Genomic DNA, 20,250 nt, shown 5'->3' with positions numbered 1-20,250 from the left:
ATATGGTGTAATAATTTAGAGTTTTAATTTGGACATTTCACCTAAAATGTCATATGGTGTGCTTGAGTGTGATATTGTTATGCTACAGAGTTACATGCTTATGATTTTGTAATAAAAAAGGAGCATTATTTGTGCCGGACCCTGTATATTGCTTTGGCTCCCCAGTATTTCATTACTGGTGGTTCTGACCTTAGATAATGGAGTCATTTTTCAAGAATGAATGAAGTCGTAGAAATCTTTTCTTCGTAGTGAGTACAGGGCATTTGTATTTCTCGGTTTTTGACTGGAGATGGGGGATGCTGCAAAGCTGCCCTTTAAGACTAACCACCAATTTACACTTTAAATTTCTGAACATTTAAAACAATTGGAATTTTTCACAGTGCCTATTTTTGTCTTGTTGAAATATAAATGAGCATCATTTTTAGACTATTACAATTATGGCAGTTTTAAGCAAAGAAATGTACTTATGAACAATCAGAACATTTTAAATAAAGTAGCTCCATATTTCATAGGGACAGTTAGTAAAATCTTGTCATGAACTGTTTAGTTTGTTTATTAAGTCAGATTTTTCTACAATAAGGTATAACGTTATATATGTGGAATTTTTTTAAAAATGTTTTCCTTTTGAAAAATATTTATTGAATATAAACAAGTGTCTTACACATTAAATATCAAGAAATATTCATTACTGATTATAAGTAAGGCTGTACTACTGAATTTAAAACACAGATAAAGTACTGGGGGTTATCACCAATGCAGTAAAAGGTAATAAGATTCTGTTAAATTAAGTACAATACAGATAATTCAAGCTATTGTCTCTCTGTGTATTCCTGTATGTCAACACCAGATACATGTACTTTACTGTCTAAAACATTTTTGTTACCAGTTCAGTGTTTGGGTAATTTTCCAGGTCCATCCCCAGTGAATCAAATATTTATTGAGCTCTTTTTGTTTGAAAGACCCCATTCTAAATGGCTAAGGAACAGTTCCAGAGCATAACATTAATTAAAGTTGCAATAGGTGGTACCTCTCTGTACCTAAATTTATTTTCTAAATTGTCTTTCACATTCTGCCCCAGTTACTGCAAAGCACTGCAGGGATACTCTCCACATTCAGCTGACCTTAGGATTAATTCCAGACTTCTCATTTTAGGTTGTGCATAGCCTACTAGTGGCCTTATTTTCTGAGAAACAGGATGTGACTACTCCTGCCCCCATACTGGTTTACTGCTTGTCCCAGTGTAAACGATGTTCCTTTTTTTCTGTCTCATCAGTCAGATTTCTGTTTATACCCCTCACTATCCACAAATCCTTCTTTAACTACTCAGGTTCATACTGATCTCTGCATACATGTACTTTCTATAACATGGATTGTACTACATAATTTGATGCAAATTATACAAAATAGTTGCATGGTATTTCACCACTGTATTTTTATATCAACATATTTGGCATTATTGACAGAGTATTGAATGAGTGATTAAAATCAATAAGAAGTAAAATTTGAATATTGATTTAGAAAGCCAGTAAAATTCAGAGTACAGGTTTACATGTAGTGTTTTTCTATATGTAACTGAAGGCTGGTTGAAAAGGAACAACATTGAATTTAGCCTCTGGCCAGAAGTTTCCTCACTATCTGCTCAAAAACTAACTTTCTAAATCCCCAAGAAAAGAGTAATGCCTGGAACATAAACACAGCACTGCATAAAAAAAAGGAAGGAAGGAAGGAAGGAAAGAAGGAAAGAATTTTTTAAAAAACGCATGGTGTACAGTTTATATAGATATTTTTAAAGAAGTTACTATTGGTCTGTTTTCTTTGCCAACAAGAAGAATTACTAATTACTGTCCTTCAGGAACAAAGTACATAACATTTAAAAAATGTTAGAAGAGTTTTGTGGTGGAGAAGTATAAACACATTCATTTCAGTGGGGAATCGTGTAAGATAAAACTTTAATTGGTTGTATTACATCATTACATAGAATATAAAAACTTCCAGTAACTTCCAGTAACTTGGAATATTGCATGCATCAAAATATTCTGATTTAGATGATATTTATTGACTATATTAATTACTAGCATATTGTTTTATTGTTTATGTTTTTAGCTATTTGAACGACTTGGACAGAATAGCTCAACCAAATTACATCCCAACTCAACAAGATGTTCTCAGAACTCGAGTGAAAACTACAGGAATTGTTGAAACCCATTTTACTTTCAAAGATCTTCACTTTAAGTGAGTAACTTCAAAGCATATGATTTATAAGTAAGTTATAAAACACATTGTTTAGGAAAAGGAGTATAATTAAAAAGTTTAAAAAATTTTTAGTTGGAAATTATAAAAAAAAATTTGCTCAGATGATTGCACTGAAGAATTTTGGGATGAAAGAGGGCAAGAAACATTCTTAGGAATATTTATGTTTATTTGACAACAAATAGCCTTGCCAATTCCTTTTGCCTATGTTTTTCACAGTGATTTAAATAAAAATAGTTTTTGGCTTCTACTTTTAAGTAGCAAATACTGATACTGTATATTTTGGGAAATCACTGCCATCGATTTTTAGGTAGAAAGATGGGTTTTTACTGGTATAATATATGTTTATTTAGGGAAATACTAAAAATGAAGAGCATCCTTTAAAGATTTTTCTTGAAAATTTTTATTCATGCAAACTGATGTGATGAAAATGCTTATTTATTTAGAGTGTACTGATTATTAACTTACTGAGTTCTGAGCAGGGAGGCACTGCATTGTATTGGCCTTCAGAAATGGAGGGATGCTGGAGTTAACTTTGTCCAGTTTGCTCATGTTACAACGAACCAGGCTCCGGGGAGTTTAGGTAAACATTACATTCAAATTTACAGAGCTGTGTTTTTCTTTTTCCAATAACAATTTCCAAAGTATGTCCAATACTACTGGACTTTGCCTCATTTAACTCTAATGGTCTGAGAAGTAATGATGATAAAGCAGAATTTCTGAAAGCATCTTATAAAAAGGTCCCAAATCAAAGATAAATAAAATCATAATCATCAGCTCTCGGCTTAAAGAAGCTGACAGTTACAAGTTGTGGGAAACATAGTTATGTATATGCAACTATTCCTTTGATTCCCTCCCATATTTTAAATACACTTGTTATTATCATTTGTCACTAATTTATACCACATTCAGTGGTTCATATAATTGAGTTTTCCAGAAAACGAAAATTTAATTTCAACTTTCCTTGGCAGCTTCCCTTCAAAAAACAAACATTGCCCTGCTTCTTAAACAGAGGTGCAGATCGTGATGACTTTATCTGACCTTGTAAACTTTGCTCTTTAACACATGGTGCAGTTTTGTATATGCTTGTGTTTTCTGTTTTCCTATATTTTAAGCTGTGAGGTCATTTTTTGTTGCCTATCATTGTCTTTTATTGAAATCATTTACCTTCTTTTGGTTTGCTTACTACTTCTAGAGTATTAAGTGACCAAACTCAGGAACATTAAAATATCATTTAAAATAATTTGAGATGCTTATCTGAGAACTGTTGTTATTTATCTTAAAATTATGAAATGATTTTAATTACACAGAGTTCACTGTTAGAATGAGACTTTAAGGTTCTTTAAAACCTAGTGTATCTCAGATTTTGATCTTTTTGCTTTTTATTTATTTATCTCAATTTAAAGACCATGCTCTGTAGCAAACTTAAATTATGTTCAGATAATGGTTTTAATCTAACCATGTAGCTCAAAGAGAAAAATGCAAGGGTTTTGAGTTAGCAAGTTAAGAATTTTAGACCTATGCGGCTATTAGGTAAATGGGCAAGCTTGGTTAAGATTCTTTTCTTTTTTTTAAGATTTTATTTATTTAATCTTAGAGAGGGACAAGAGGGAGAGAAACATCAGTGTGTGTTTGCCTCTTGTGAGTCCCCTACTGGGGACCTGACCCACAACCCAGGCATGTGCCCTGACTGGGAATCGAACCAGTGACCCTTTGGGTCACAGGCCGGTACTCAGTCCACTGAGCCACAACCACTTAATCTCTGGTTAAGATTCTTAACAGAGAGTGTTACCATCGTGCCTATTGTCAGAAGTTTAAACATAAAATGAGTTATTTCCTATGAAGAAGATGTAAAAGTGAGAGCTCTATAAATGGTAAGAAATGGCAATGGTAAATGGTAAGTCAGTCATTTGGTACCTGAGGCCGTCTAACTGTAAATTCACTTTCAATCTGGTTAGATTCACCTTAAAAGTTCACTCCAGACCATACTCTTCCCTGCTAGCCTGAGCTTCTTAGTTGTCATTTCAGTATCAGGCAAGTACTGCGATCAGTTGTTTCTCACCATGATCCCTCCAGAAGTCCATTTATCTCATTCTGTTTAGTCTCTTCAGGTGAGGTAGAATGCCACAGGGTGTATTTAGTTATTGTTTTCACTTGCTGACTTAAACATAGGTTTGTCAAGAACTTCAGATAAACTTGGTCTTATTTTGGATTTGGAAATTCTTTTAAATTACTATCGTAGCTAACACAGGGTTCCAGATTTGCTTTTTATATGTTAAATGAGCCTCAGAAGAATGAAGGCAGAAATGGAATAGTTCTACTGGGAACTCTTGGATGTGGTTACCATGTGTGTGTTTTGTGTTGTAATTCATTGTCTAATTTTAACTGCTCATGTAAAATCTAAATTTCACTTCTTTTGTGGGATGATTGGAATTAAATCCAACATGAAGCAATAAGACTTTATTCTTTAAGAATTTATCTTATCAATTCTGTGACTAGGCAGGCATACATGGATTGTTTTGCTTTAAAGAATTAACAGGTTTATTTTACTATGATATTTTTGCCAAATATAGAATTAAAGCATCCCTTCTACTATAAAATGATTATATTATAAGACAAATACCTGTTTATTTTCTACAGTAATATAAATGTGTAGTAGGTTTTGGAGTGCAATGTCACATTTTATGGGGTTGATATCCTTAGATGGGCAACCAGCTCTGTACCAGTCAGTCCTGGTCATAAGGGATGGTATCAGATGGCAGTCTGAGGATAAGCCAGCAAGCACATCTCAGGATCTCCAGTGTTCCTTCCATCTTCCACCACTCCTCCAAAAGAGACACCTAAGAAAACTCAGATTCAGTCCCTGTTGGGTGCTAGTCAGAAGTCTCATATTTTCATATGAAGAACATATGATTTTGTCCTGGTTTTGATTAATTCTTCTAAAAAATAGAAGTTTGGAATTTGAAGGTAATTTTACTATGTGTGTGAAACAATGAGTAATGCTGTATGCACAGTCCTATCATGTGTAGTATCAGTTCTTAGTCGTTTTTGCCCCTTGCCGAAGAATTAGACCAGTGACTCCAAAGTGTGGTCCTCAGAGCAGCATCACTGGCGTCCTCCAGCACTGGCCCTGCTGTGCTCTGAAGTTTGACAAGCACCAGCCTGGATGAACGGTTTTCTTTATGGCCAGTATGTGAATGACCCTCATTTAAATTGTCTCATTTAAATAAATTGAAGGGATGTCTTCTGTTGTCAGATGACCTAATTTTCAAGTTAAAGTTCTCATATTTACTATTCCAGTAGCATGACTGGAAGACCTGGGTCCTTAAAATGGTAAAGCTAGTCTGTTATTATTTGAAAGTTTTAAAATATTCTGTAGAGACAGTTCATTTATTTACTCAAAAATATTTATGAAGTACGTGTGTGTGCCCAGTGTAGTGCTATAAAATGACCAAAATAAACAACCTTTTCATCTTTATATTGTTAAGGAGGGTGAGATAAATAAATATTTAATATTCAGGAGATGATAACTGCTATAGTGAAAAAGAAAGCAAGGTGAGGGGATGTATTAGTTTCCTAGGGCTGCTGTAACAAATACCGCCAAGTCGGCAGCATAAAGCAGCAGGAGTGTATTCTTCCACAGTTGTGGGGGGCTGGGCATTTGCAGGCAGTGTCAGCAGGGCTCTGCTCCTTCTGGAGGCTCTAGGAAAGAAACCTCCCTCGCCTCTTCCTAGCTTCTGGTGGTGGTTGGTAGTCCTTGGTGTTCCTTGGCTTGCAGCCACATTACTCCAATTTTTGCCTTTTGTCACATGGCCTTCTCTTCTGTGTGTGTGTCTGCTGAATAGTTTATTCTTCAGTTTCCCTCTTTCTTTTTGCATTTTGCCATAGCAGCAAGGAGAAACAAGGCTGTACCTTGAACACTTTGCTTGGAGATTTCCTTAGTGAAATATCCCAAGTTCATCTCTTACAAATTCTACCTTATACCCACAACTAGAAAACAGTTAAGCAAGGTTTTTACCGCTTTAAAAAAATAAAAGAATTATCTCCTGTCTAGTGTCTTTTTACGTGTTTCTCATTTCCTTCAGAGAATCCTCAAAAATATCTCCCAACATTCATCTCTCCCCCAATATTGTGTTCATGATGATATATAAATTCTCTTAAGATGGAAATTTTTCTACTACCCTTTTCACTTCCATCTAAGTCTCATCAAAATCACCTTTAATGACCATGTTTCCAACCATCATCTTTTCAAGGCAATCTGGGCTTTTTCTGTCAAGTAACTCAAATTTTTCCAGCCTCTTCCTGTTATTAAATTCCAAAGCCACTTCCACTTTTTTATGTTTTTTAGAGGTCTGCCAGAAGGTATCCAGCCATGTAATATGAAAAATAGAGACTTTTTTAAAGAAGATACAAGATACAAGAAATGTTGATGCTCAGTCCCCTTCAAAGTAGGCACCTTGGGACCTTACACAATTCTCCCAATCACCATCAGCTGTCCCGTCATATTTTCCTGAATCTCATTGACGGTCTGAAATCTCTTCTCTTTCAAAGGTGATTTTAGTTTTGGGAGGAGCCAGAAGTTGCAGGGTGCCAAACCTGGGCTGTAGGGGAGCTGAGTCACATAGATGTTCTGATGTTTTGTCAAAAAACTCTGCATGAGATGTGATGCATGACCAAGTGCCTTGTCATGATGAAGCTGCCGATCACCCATTGCCTATAGCTGTAGCCTTCTGAATTATCTGAATAGTTTCCGTGGGGGAATATCCAAGTGGAAAGCAAAATTTGATGCAGATTCATTGCTGTACTCACTCAGTCATCTTGGATGTGACAGCCACACAGTACACATGCTCACTCAAGAGCGTCTGCTGTCTCCACTGAGTAGTACAGTGAAGTTGTTGTTGTTCTTGCATGCGCATCCAGTCCACTCTCCTTGGCTGTGAGGTAACATCAATGTCATGCAAACTGTTATTATATTTAACAATGGCTGTACTTTTCTGGACAGACCTCGTATAGCAGCACCCCACTCGGGGTATTAAAATTGTATCAGTCAAGGTTCTCCAGAAAAACAGAACTAGTAGATTCTGTTCATTTCAAGGACTTGGCTCGCATGACTCTGGGGCTGACAAGTCCAAAATTTGCAGGATAAGACAGCAGGCTCTGACGGAAACGGATGCTGCAGTTTTGAGTCAGAACTTCTTTTCCTTCTGGGAAACCTCAGTTTTTGCTCTTAAGGCCCTTCAACAGCTTGAACGAGGTCTGCCAACATTATCAAGGATAATCTCCTTTACTCAAAGTCACCCGATTATAGATGTCAACTAGAACTATACAATACCTTTGCAGCAGCACCTAGATTCATGTTTGATTCAGTAACTAGTGTGATAGCCTAGCCAAATAGGCACATACAACTCACCATCACAGAGGGAAAATGTGGGATGGTGTCATTTGGTTGTTCTGGTATATTGAGTGGTCAGGAAATAGGTGACATCTGATCAGAGAAGTTACCTAAAATATATTACCTTTTTCGTAAATTTCTTTCAGATTGTGTTCCTTCACAATTTAACAAATGTATAATCATTTTAGTATTATTTCTTCTTTGATCTTTATTACCAGCTGTTCTTTTTGTACCTTACCCATTTTATTTATCATATGGTAGAATCATTTTTATATAGCATTCTTAAACCTAATGAACAATTTAGTAGCTAAACCAGTAGAATGAAGGCCACTTAAATGATGATAAAATTAACAATACTAGTTTATAGGCCAGTACTGCTCTGCAGAGAAAATTCTTTTTGCTGCGTGAGATTTAAATAGGGACTATTTTAATTAGTGCACCATCTAGATAAATGGAGCCTTTAAAAATGTACCAGTGTGCACAGTGTCTCCATTACATAAGTGGTCATTGCTAGGTTGCATAACATACTCTATGTACATTTCAACTTTTGCTTGACTTAAACTTTTACCAGAAAAAGAGGAAACAATCATTGTCTTTATACTGTTTAATTGTGTTGCTACCCTGTACACTAACCAACAATGGTCTACATAGTATAGTGTGTAAAAATTGACTTTTTACTCTAATTTTAAGACTATTCATTAGGACTACCCATTTATCTCATATTTCTTCTCATTTTCTTTTATACCCTGGTTTTACTTTTTAATTTAGTCAACCTCTTGGCCCCCCTCTAAATGTGACTTGCTTGTTCAGCTTTTTCTTACCTGGAATGGTTTCTCTTTCATATTGCCTCAGGGAGAAAACACCATTTTGTAGTGGAAAGAGGGGATCAAGTCCTCTGCCTTTATTGTTTTGTGACGTTGGCAAGTCCATACACTGTATTCTCTCTGCATTTCCTAGTTGCTTTGTGTGACTTCCTAGTGTTTATACATAGTGCAGTCCATTCATATGCATTTGTCTGTTCTAAGTATTCTTATATGTTAATATGTTGTTTTTTAGGGTATTTTAGGGTTTTTGGTTTTGTTTTAGATACCCTCTCTTTGATAACAAATTTTAAAAATCAGCAGACTTTCTATTTGTGAAAGCCAATTTCTGAAATTGTTTTCCTCCCATAAAGCCCTTTTATCCTTCTTCCCATTCCACATTCTCTCTGCAATTTTTGTTGAAATTGTAGAAGTCAGAGCTTTTGGACATTTAATGTGATGTCCAACTCATTATGTTTCTCTTACAGAATGTTTGATGTGGGAGGACAGAGGTCTGAGCGGAAGAAGTGGATTCATTGCTTCGAAGGAGTGACTGCCATCATTTTCTGTGTGGCGCTGAGTGACTATGACCTGGTTCTAGCCGAGGATGAAGAAATGGCAAGTACAACTGCTTTTAAAGATTGGGCGTGAAATATGAGAAGCTGGAGATGTTGCCAGGGGGTTTTCTAAGAAAAAATTCTTGAGAAATTCTTGCTAAATGTTTGAATTATTTGAAAGTTTTGGCTCATTTCTCTTAACTTTTCTGTTTCCATACTAAATGGGAATTACACTAAAGAAGCACAGGTGGATCCTGAAAAACATAAAGAGTTAATCTCATCTCAAGCCTATATGCTTAACTGTGCATTTTCTATATCCGATAGTATCTACATACTGAATGAAAATGAAGTTATTTTCATACTACTTCTGCCAACTCCAGCTCAGTAATCTTTGATCCATGTTATAAATTGCACCACCATGTAGTTTTCAGATATATTTCAGTATATCTTTCATCTGGGGGAAATATTTTTAAGGAGAAACTTAAAACTCTGTTGTCTTAAATTTAGTACAAACTGAGAAAGATGATAGAAATGTCAGTTTCCTATTTTTTTAAATCCTTTATATGTAGCCACAGTGTAGCAGGTTCAGTGCATCATCGTACATCCATTGCTCTCATGTTGCCACTATGAAATACGTCAGGGCCCTTTTTGAAGCCACAGACACTAGAAGGAGGAAACAGGAGTGGAGGTTTCCTTCCCTAGCATACCTTTATATTTAGGGTGTTGGGCTAATTGAGTCTCAGCTTACTCAGTTTAATTTATTAACCTTTAAAACCTCTAGTTATCAATTAGTGGAAGCTTCGTTAAACTCTGTAATAATGAGATGTTTTCAAGTACTTACGCTTGGCCTGCCTAGACTGCAAGGTCCTACCGCAGGAGAGGCCCAGGCATAGTGACGCATGGCGGGCACTTGGCGAACACTGGCTGCAGGCCCAAAGTAATGAGTGATGTAGATGTCATCTCCTAAAATCACAGTGTGCTTGTTCTTTAATGCCAGAAACGGATTTTTCTAGTATGTCATCTATTTTTCAGTTAAGCTCTGTTTTGTTACAACCTTTGTTATTTTTTAAAAGTAGTATTTCTCAAAATCCTTGCCATTATGATAAGCTGATTGTATATTTTCTATTATAGAATCGAATGCATGAAAGCATGAAGTTGTTCGACAGCATATGTAACAACAAGTGGTTCACAGAAACATCTATCATACTTTTTCTAAACAAGAAGGATCTCTTCGAAGAAAAAATCAAAAAGAGCCCTCTCACTATATGCTATCCAGAATATGCAGGTATTTTACTCTCTGTAAATAACTCATCAAGTCAATAATAATTTCCAAGTGAAAATTCCCCTATGGCAAGATTTCAGTTGTTGATTTGAATCCCCCAGCTTAATAATTCTTACCTCTAAGAGAAATTACTTATCAGACTACATTCAAGCACAAGTAATTACTTGAGGTGTGGATTAAGTTATTGAAAATAACATTTTATGGAGAAGCTGTCACGTAATTTTCTATGATGACTTCATGTCTTCGTAAATTTACAATATTGATTCCTTCATCTAGTTAACAGATCTTGTGTCCAGTATTGTGTGATGCACAAGAAATAAGAAATATTGATTAATGGTACTTTGATTTAACTACTATGGAAAGTGGTCTGCAGTGAAAAAAGAGACCTGAGGTACAGTCCTGGCTTTTCCATAGTTAGCTCTTTGATCTTGAACAAGGCAGTTAATTTACCTGGGTCTCACTACGTTGTCTTTAAAATCAGAAAAGTTCTAAAATATTATTATGGTTTAGTTTAGTTTTTGGACATTTCCTGGACTGCTGTTACTGAAAGTGGGTGCAAGGAATGAAGATACATGTCTGCCCCGCACGCACTCACACAACTTCTCTCTCATTAAAGCAGAGTAACTTAGCTTTCATCTGAGTAAGATTTGATTTTAATGAAGAGAATGGTGCTTTAAAAAAAAAGTTTGACTACTACTTGTTTATCATATCTCTAAATCTAAATATTCTGAAGAGTTTGGTTAATTTAGCTAATTTATACAAGTTATCCCCATCCTTGCTGTTTTAAAATAAATCTCAAGAATTTGATTATAAACAAAAATTTAGTCTTGTATTGAGTAAATTGTACAATAAGTATTTACTGCCTTTTCATAGATGATGTTAAAACAACCCTGTGACTTAAGAGAAGACCTAAGTCTATCGAATCATTAACCAGCAGACTAACTTTAATTAAATTCTCATTGGAACCGGGGGCTGGGAGGTAGTTCTTCAATAAATATAAGCACATTAATTATTACAGCCCTCTTTTGTATATTGCAAAGGTATACTTCAAATACTTTCATAGTTTCTTAGTTTAAAACTTTTGTTTTATTTTTGAAAGTCATAGTATCCTGAGTCACCTTGTTCAGAAGCATTTTTAGAGCTTATTAGGAATAAAATTATTTATAGTATTAATTCCAAGATTAAAGTTATCCAGAATCAAGGTGGCTTAGTTTTTGCCCTTCCTTTCATCTTTCAGTTTATTTTTGTCATTTTCTATTACGAAGTAGCCATTTTGTGCTAATATTACCAGAGTACCCAAATGAATCCATAAATACCACATACCTACAGGGATTTCAGAGCAACAAGGAATAAACTTGTTAGCTCGCTCTTTACCAGGTATATGTGAGAATTCTCCTTATGTTGTCAAGTTAATAGGAATCACTAACCTCAGAATTTTTGAACAAAAAGAGATGTCATGTAATTCCCTCACATTCCCAGTGTTGGTATAATAGTTTAATCTTCACTGCATGCCCTAATTAGTGGCTCAGTTACCTCTTGCTTCAGCCTCAACTCTTAACTCCTATGACTATTGTTTTTTGTAGAAGAACCCAATGTAGCCTTCAACTACTCAGTTTATTTCCTTTCTGCATCTCTCTCCTTTTTATCTGTATGTTGGCAGTTCATCACATTCCAGCTGCAGATCTGTAATCTTTCACACTCTGTTCTTCCACGGTCGTATTTATTCTCACTATGTTAAACTCTGTCGTCAACTCCAACTTCTCTCGAGAGCATCAGGCTTACATTTCCAACTACTTGTTCAGAATGTACATGTTTTTAGTACCTGAAACTCAACCTAAACTCAGTGTATTTTGTTTTTCTCAATTCTCTATCTCCCTTTGAATTATGTCATCAACCTCTCATACTCCATTTTTGAACCACATTATCATCTGTACTTAGCTTTATTTAGGACAGTTCTATCACACATTAGAAAATGACTATCACATTCTCCCCCAGCCCTTATCCTTACCATTCTTAAGACTTAAAATCATATTAGATTGAGGAATGTGCTTAATTAGTTCATTCATAAATCTTGTTGCTCTTGGGACAAACCCAGAGGTCTGTCTGTCCGGAAAAAGTCCAGTCATTGTTAATATAATGAGAACAGTTTACATGACATTGATATAACCTGGCAGCCAAGGGGAGTGGACTGGAATGCGTATGCGTGAACAGTGACAACTTCACTGTACTAGTCAGTGGGGGCAGTAGACACCATTGAGTGAGCATGTATACTGTGTGGCCATCACATTCAAAATGACTGAGTGAGTAAACCAACAAATTTGTATCAAATTTTGTGTTAAGCTGAACATTCCTCCATAGAAACTATTTGGATGATTTGGAAGGCTTTCGGAGACTATGCAGTGAGTGCAGCGTAAATGAAAGTGTGGCACAAATGTTTCAAAGATGGTTGAGAATCTGTTGAAAGCGATCCATGTTCTGGAAGGCCTGCAACAAGCAGAACACCTGAGAATGTTGAACGTGTATGGGCTGCATTCAACAAAGATCAACAACTGACAGAGAAATAGAAGCTGATACGAGGATCCCAAAAACTACTGTATACAAGAATTTGACGCAGGCATGAAACGTGTTGTGGCAAAATTCATTCCACCACTTCTGCTACCAGAGCAGAAGGAACATCATGCTACAGTTGCTAATGACTTGATCCAAACTGCTACCAGTGAACCAGATTTCCTCAAGAATGCCATAACCGGAGATAAATTGTGGTCTACGGCTCTGATTCAGAAACGAAGGCCCAGTCATCCCAATGGAAGTTGCCTGATTCTTCACAACTGAAGAAGGCGTGGCAGAATCACAGCAAGATCAAAACCATGTTAACTGTGTTTTTTGTTTGGGAAGGTGTTACTCCTCATGAGTATACCCCCGAAGCCAAACATTAAGGAGTACTACCTCAATGTTCTTCATCAGTTGAGAGATGTAATATGACAAAAATGAACTATGGGTAGCTGGTGATTGGCAGCTTCATCATAACAACATGCTCGCTTATGCATCATGTCTGGTGCAGAGTTTTTCAGCAAAATATCAAATCACCCAGGTGACTGAGCCCCCCTACAGCCCAGATTTGGTGCCCCATGACTTCTGGCTTTCCTCAAAACTAAAATCAACTTTGGGAAGAGATTACAGACCATCAGTGAGATTCAAGAAAATACCACGGGGCAACTGATGGTATGATTCCAAAGAAGGATTTTGTAGTGTTTTGAATGGTGGAAGAGACGTCAGGAGAACTGTGTGAGGTCCTGTGGTGCCTACTTTGAAGGGGACTGAGTTGTCATTGTCCTGTGTACAATGTTTCTTATAGCTTGTATCTTCCTCAATAAATGTCTGTTTTTTTAATATTATGGCTGGCTGGGTACTTTCTGGACAGGCCTCATGTGTACATGAAATTGAGCTAGGCGCTGAATGAAAGCTGTTTTCCAAAAACATACAGGGTGTGGCAAAAGTAGATTTACAGTTGCGATTATACAGAACATAGAGTTCTTTCTTGTATTATTATTAATTATTATATTATTTTCCATATGAACAACTATAAACCTACTTTTGCCCATCCCTGTATTTTTGTTATGGTGGTTGCATTACCTTCTGTTTGAACAAAACACTGGTGCTTTAGAATTTCAGAATACCAACCTTATTATGATTTATAAAATAAACTAGAATTTTATTTGTAAACATATATGGTTGTCTATTAGCAACTTAAAAGAGTTAAAATATATTTTGACAACCTAGAAAAACTGGGTAAATTCCTAAAAATGTACAGCCTCCCAAGAACTAAATCACAAAGAAATAGAAAATCTATACAGACATATTACCAGTAAAAAAGATTGAATTAGTAATTAGAAACCTTCCAACAAACAAAAAGTCCATGACCAGATGGCCTCACTGGTGAACTCTACCAAATATTTAAAGAAGAATTGATACCAGTTCTACTTAAACTTTTCCAAAGTAGAAGAGGACAGAGTATTTCCAAACTCACTTTAAAGGAGCACCATTACCCTGACACCCAAATCAGACTAGAACTATGTAAGAAAAAAATTACAGGTCAATACCCCTGATAAACACAAATATAAAAATTCTTAATAAAATATTAGCAAATCAAATTCAACAGAACATTAAAAGGACCGTAGACCATAATCAAGTAGAATTTATTCCAGGGACGCAAAGATGGTTCAACATCTTCAAATCAATCAATATGATATACCACCTTAACAAAAAAGTGTAAAAATTAGATGCAGAAAAATGTCTGACAAAATTCATCAATTTATGATAAAAACTTTCAACAAAGTGGGGATAGGGGGAATGTACTGCCACATAATATAGGCCATATATGACAGGCCCACAGCTAACATTATATTCAGTGCTGAAGAGCTAAAAAGTTTTACTTCCTCTAAGATTAGGAGCATGACAAGGAATTTAACTCTTGCTACTTTTATTCAATATTGTAATGGAAGTCCTAGGAGGAGGAATTAGGCAAGGAAAAAAAGTAAAAGACATCCAAATTGGAAAGGAAGAAGAAAAACTGTCATTATTTGCAGATGACATGATATTACATATGGAAAACCCTAAAGACTCCACTACAAAATTACTAGAACTAATAAACAATTCAGTAAAGTTTTAGGATACAAAATTAATATACAAAATTTTCTTGCATTTCTGTACTAGTAATGAACTGTCAAAGAAATCAATAGCCCCATTTACAATTGCATCAAATAGAACAAAATACTTAGGAATAAATTTAACCAAGTTGCTGAAAGAGTTTACACTGAAAACTGTAAGATAATGATGAAAGAAATTGAAGGCACAGATAAATGGAAAGATACTGCATGCTCATGGATTGGGAGAATATTGTTAAAAAATGTTCATCCTACCCAAAGCAATCTACAGATTCAATGCAATTCTATCAAAATTCCAATGGAATTTTCACAGAAAGAGGATGAAAAATCCTAAAACATGTATGGAACCACAAGAGTTTTCGAATAGCTAAAGCAGTCTTGAGAAAAAACACAGCTGGAGGCATAATGCTTTCTGATAATCAGACTCTTACAAAGCTATAGTAATCAAAACTGTATGGTATTGGCATTAAAACAGACACAGAAATCAGTGGAGCAGAAAAGTGAGCCCAGAAACCCAGCACATATCTATTCAATTAATTTGTGACAAAGGAGCCAAGAATATGCACTAGGAAAAAGACAGTTTCTTCAATAAATGGTGATGGAAAAACTGGACAGCCACGTGCAAAAGAAAACTGGAACACTATCTTACACTGTACTCAAAAATTAAGTCAAGGTGTATGAAAGACTTGAACATAAGACCTAAAATTATAAAACTCCTAGAAGAAAACAGGTAGTAAGCACCTTGATATCAGTAAAGATTTTTCAGGTTGACACCAAAAGCAAAGGCAACAAAAGCAAAAAGTAGGACTACATCAAACTAGAAGGCTTACACACAGCAAAGGAAACCAACAAAATGAAAAAGCAGCCTATGGAATGAGAAAATATTTGCAAAGCATGTATCAGCCAAGGGGTTAACATCCAAAATATGCAAAGAACCCATACAACTAAATAGCATAAAACAATCAGTCAATAAATAAACCATTCAAAAGCAATTTAAAAAATGGGCAGAGAACCTGAGTGGATATTTTCCAAAGAAGACATACATCTGGCTAACAGGCCCAATGAAAAGTGCTCAACATCACCAATCATCAGGGAAATGCGTATCAGAACCACAATGAACTATTAGTTCATACCTGCACCACTTGTCAAAAAGACAAGAAACAACAAGGGTCGTCAGGGATATGGAGAAAAGGGAATCCTTGTACACTGTTATGTTGGTGGGAATGTAAACTGGTGCCTCCACTATGGAAAAAATTACAGATGTTCTTTAAAAATTAAAAACATTTAAGTACCACATAATTCACCAAGTCCACCTTTGGGTATTCATCTGAAGAAAACAAACATCAATTCAAAAAGCTATCTGCGTGCCCGTGTTTATTACAGCGTGTTTACTGTAGCTAGGATAATTGGAAACAGCTGGCAAACTAACTGGAGGAAAGGGCTGCAGGAACACAGGTGGCAGTTTGAATATTGGGTTCTCATGGCATGAGGTGAGCCTGGGATGTGGACGAGAGGGTCTCAGAGTGCAGATCCTCTGAGCAGGCTGGGCACTAGAGACCTTGAAAGCCAGGCAAATAATGTTGTTACTGCAAAAGAGAGATTTAACAATTTTGTTTCATATGAAGTAACATATATGTACGTAAAAAAACATAGATACACAACCAACCAACACTAATGTGAAGCTTATTGAGTTTTTAAAAGTAAAAATGCTGATATATTTACCATTCAGGTCATTTTGAGGTTCCCAAAAGCCCCATCATGCCCCTCCCACCAGTTACACACAATAACCATTATTATGACTTACCCTCATTGATTAATCTTGATGGTTATCAAACAACTTTGTTTTCTAATCATCACTTGAGTCATACAGTATATAGTCTTTTTGTACCTGGCGTTATGTGATTAACTGTGTTAATGAAGCTCATCCACGTTGTTGTGTGTAGCAATAGTGCTTTCATTCTTATTTCTCATTACTGTACAGCAGCTCATTTTACGAATATACTGGAATTTATTATCTGGGTTGTTGCCTAAACTAGATAGAAGTTCTGTTATTAAAAGTCTTTATATGTTATATGTCAAGGGCACATCTACAAACTGAATTGCTGGGTCACAGAGTGTGTGTGTGATTACCTTTAGATGCTGCCAGAGAATTTCTGGAGTGTTTGTACTCAGAAGTCTTTAGTCAGTTACCTGAAGGCAGGAACATACCATTCACTTTTTGTAACCTCATAGCCATAAACTACACTGTAGACCCTAGTACAATTTTTAAAAATATTTTATTAATTTTTAGAGGGAGGGGAAGGAGAAAGAGGGAAAGAAACATCAATGTGTGGTTGCCACTTGCACACCCCCCACTGGGGACCTGGCCCACAACCCAGACATGTGCCCTGACTGGGAGTCGAACTGGTGACCCTTTGGTTTTCAGTCCCATGCTCAATCCACTGAGCTACACCAGCCAGGGCCTTTGTACAATTTCTTAATAATGAAAAATGGGTGAGAAATGCTCATTAATGTATATATAGAAAAAGGAATAAAAATGCTGATCCGCAGTCAACCAGCATTTTTTGATCAGCACTAGACTACATCTGAAATAGCATGCCACCATCAGGGAACTGAGTGGTTGGGAAGTAGAATACAAGGAATATGAAAAAGGAGGGGATCTGGCATTTGGAGATTGAAGCAGGAGCAGAGATTTAGTTTTTTTTTAAAGGTAACATAGAGTCAGTTAAAGGTAGTTCACACTGGGTATTTTTCATTTAGAAGAAGTAGTTTCTCTTATTCTATAAGGAAAAATACAATTATAGAGTCCAAATATTATATATTGAGTTCAATATATAAGGTCCATTTTTCTTAGCGGTATATTCATTTTAACTTGTTCTTTTCCTTTTCTCATCTTAGGCTCAAACACATATGAAGAGGCAGCTGCATATATTCAATGCCAGTTTGAAGACCTCAATAAAAGAAAGGACACAAAAGAAATATACACCCACTTCACATGTGCCACAGATACTAAGAATGTGCAGTTTGTTTTTGATGCCGTAACAGATGTCATCATAAAAAATAATCTAAAAGATTGTGGTCTCTTCTAAGTGTTGCAGTGAATGGTTAAATGTATTTTCAAACCAAATGAGTACTTACATGTGGATCTCTTTAGACTAGAGTCTTGCAGCAACACAGAATGTAGTTAGTATACAGCAAACACATCTGGACCTGACCAAAGTTGTTCTGTTCTGTTCTTTTTTAACTGAAATTAAAAAAAAAAAAAAAAGGCCTTTCTTAAGTGTGAAACGTGGTCCTGCAGTGTGAGACTAAGGGCAGTGTTAAAGCTGGGCTCTAGTATATTGAGGATTTCTGCGTAAGTGTAAATATGCAAATGTATGTATTACATGTATTTATAACTTTGGTTTTCCACATTATGGGTTTCCACGTTGCTTTTAGGTTTTAAGAGCGGCAACTTACAATTCTAGTGTGATTGCTTTGGAAATAACAGAAATATTAAGTACTTTGTAGTCAGTGACAGACTATTACCATGTTTTCCAGTTTTAAACAGCTTTATTTATGTTCATGCCCTGTAAGTTTTTAAATACAGTAATTAATATTAGGGAACATTGAAGCCCTTATCTTGATAATCTTGTAATCATAAAAATGTTATTTGTACAAACATTGCACAGACTATTTTAATAACATGATTTGTTCTTTAAATTTAATGCTTTATTGAAATGTTCTTAAAGAGGATGAATATATCTGCCTTTGGATTATTTAAACATTGTAGGCATTTTATTTTTTCTTTTAAGATTGCATGCTAATCTGATTCTACGTTAGATTTGGTTTGAAAAACTAAAATTTTATATTTTGAGGATATACTATCTTAGACTTATAAATACTTAATTTTTATTCAGTTGGTTTGTTTTCACTTTGAATTTTAATATTTGGATGGTATTCGGGCATTGCCTTAAAGGTGGTGCCAGATTAATTTTTATACAATTTAAATAATTACCTTTTTATTTATAACTAAGTTTAGGTGGATGATGAGAGCATTTTTGGGTAAAAAATATGTCAGCATAATGAATTTTGAGACATTCATTTGTGTATTTCCTTTGGGAAGTCCCTTGTACCTAGCATATATGATAGCTCTTTGTTTGGAAGATAATAAGAAAGATCTTTAAATGTTCTGCTGCTGATATAATGCAAGCTTTTAATTCATACGTAACTAGTTTCAAATTTAATCATCACACTATATTAAAATTACTTTCTTCCCTTCAATAATTCAAATATCCTCCTTGCTTGAGTTGATATTACTTGTTTTTAAATCTTGCTGTTATTTCTGAGAGTGAAACAGGCAATTACACTTAGAAGATGAGTACCAGTATTTAATGAAGTCAGTGATTGTGTGTATGCTCAAATAAGTGTTACCTATCAGCTAGCTGTTGAACTTCAGTAGTCATTTTTCTTTTGATTATTCATGATGTCCTGTGACCTCGTTTCTGAAAATGAACATCATTCCCCACCCTCCCTGCCTTTTTTCACTCATCTTGAAAAAGCCTTTCAGTAAGCTCCGTGGATAAGTAGTTTCTGAGTTTAGTCATGTGCTGTCATTTTGTTGAAGTATATTTGTTGAAGTACGTGTACGTGTGTGTGGGTGGGTGACCACAAAGTACATTTATATGTTTCATCTTGGGTATTTGTTTTCCTTCTTTCTAATGTAAAGAAATTCAAAGTTATCAAAGTTCCTTAAGTGTGTTAGTTTAGATTCTTTATGTGCCTTTCATGAAAGATGCGTTTTTATTAATTTTACCAGTGGGAGAACTGTAATACCCATATTGTGAAGCTATGTATGAAATTCAACTGTACTGAATAAATTTGAATCATGAGGAATACAGTTTAAAAAGCCACAAAGAAGCACATATTGGTGATCATAATTGATGAATTCCTAAACTTTATTCTGTGTAATTGTGTTACTAATAAATCCTAATAAATTTAAATTTTTAAAATTTTATAAACCTGTTGGCTAAACACACATTTTTGCATTAGTCTTTAAGTATCAGTCTGTAGTATGTTCACTTGTTTTTTATCTGTGCTTTTTGCAATTTCATCTATTCTAGAAGATTAATTTTTCACTGCCCCAAGTTTTCTGATGAGACAGGGTGTCACATTTGGAATTGCCTGCCGGAATTCTCCTTCTCACCCCCTGACTTTGCCATTTTACCTACTTGTACCATCCATCATTCATGTAATCACTCGCTGTGGAGCTTTTTAGCTGTTGGGAGCTCTTCTTAGCCCTTACCTCTCTTTCTAATCAGCCACC

General features: G+C 35.4%; 1 protein-coding gene across 1 annotated transcript in view; it reads left to right on the top strand.

Moving 5' to 3' along the window:
- GNAI1 (G protein subunit alpha i1) overlaps window positions 1-19,945 on the top strand; it is an 81,780-nt gene extending 61,835 nt beyond the window's left edge. The window contains exons 5-8 of the mRNA XM_024559025.4: window positions 2,104-2,232; window positions 8,931-9,060; window positions 10,131-10,284; window positions 17,844-19,945. Coding sequence (XP_024414793.1) covers window positions 2,104-2,232; window positions 8,931-9,060; window positions 10,131-10,284; window positions 17,844-18,034 — 604 coding nt within the window. The 3' untranslated portion in view covers window positions 18,035-19,945. The remainder of the gene's footprint in view (window positions 1-2,103; window positions 2,233-8,930; window positions 9,061-10,130; window positions 10,285-17,843) is intronic.
- The last annotated feature ends 305 nt before the right edge of the window (window positions 19,946-20,250 follow it).

This window comes from Desmodus rotundus, chromosome 6 (genome assembly GCF_022682495.2).
Source record: "Desmodus rotundus isolate HL8 chromosome 6, HLdesRot8A.1, whole genome shotgun sequence".
In the NCBI taxonomy this organism is placed as follows: domain Eukaryota; kingdom Metazoa; phylum Chordata; class Mammalia; order Chiroptera; family Phyllostomidae; genus Desmodus; species Desmodus rotundus.
Note: the sequence above shows the minus strand (reverse complement) of the source record. Positions and strands in the feature narration are given on the sequence as shown.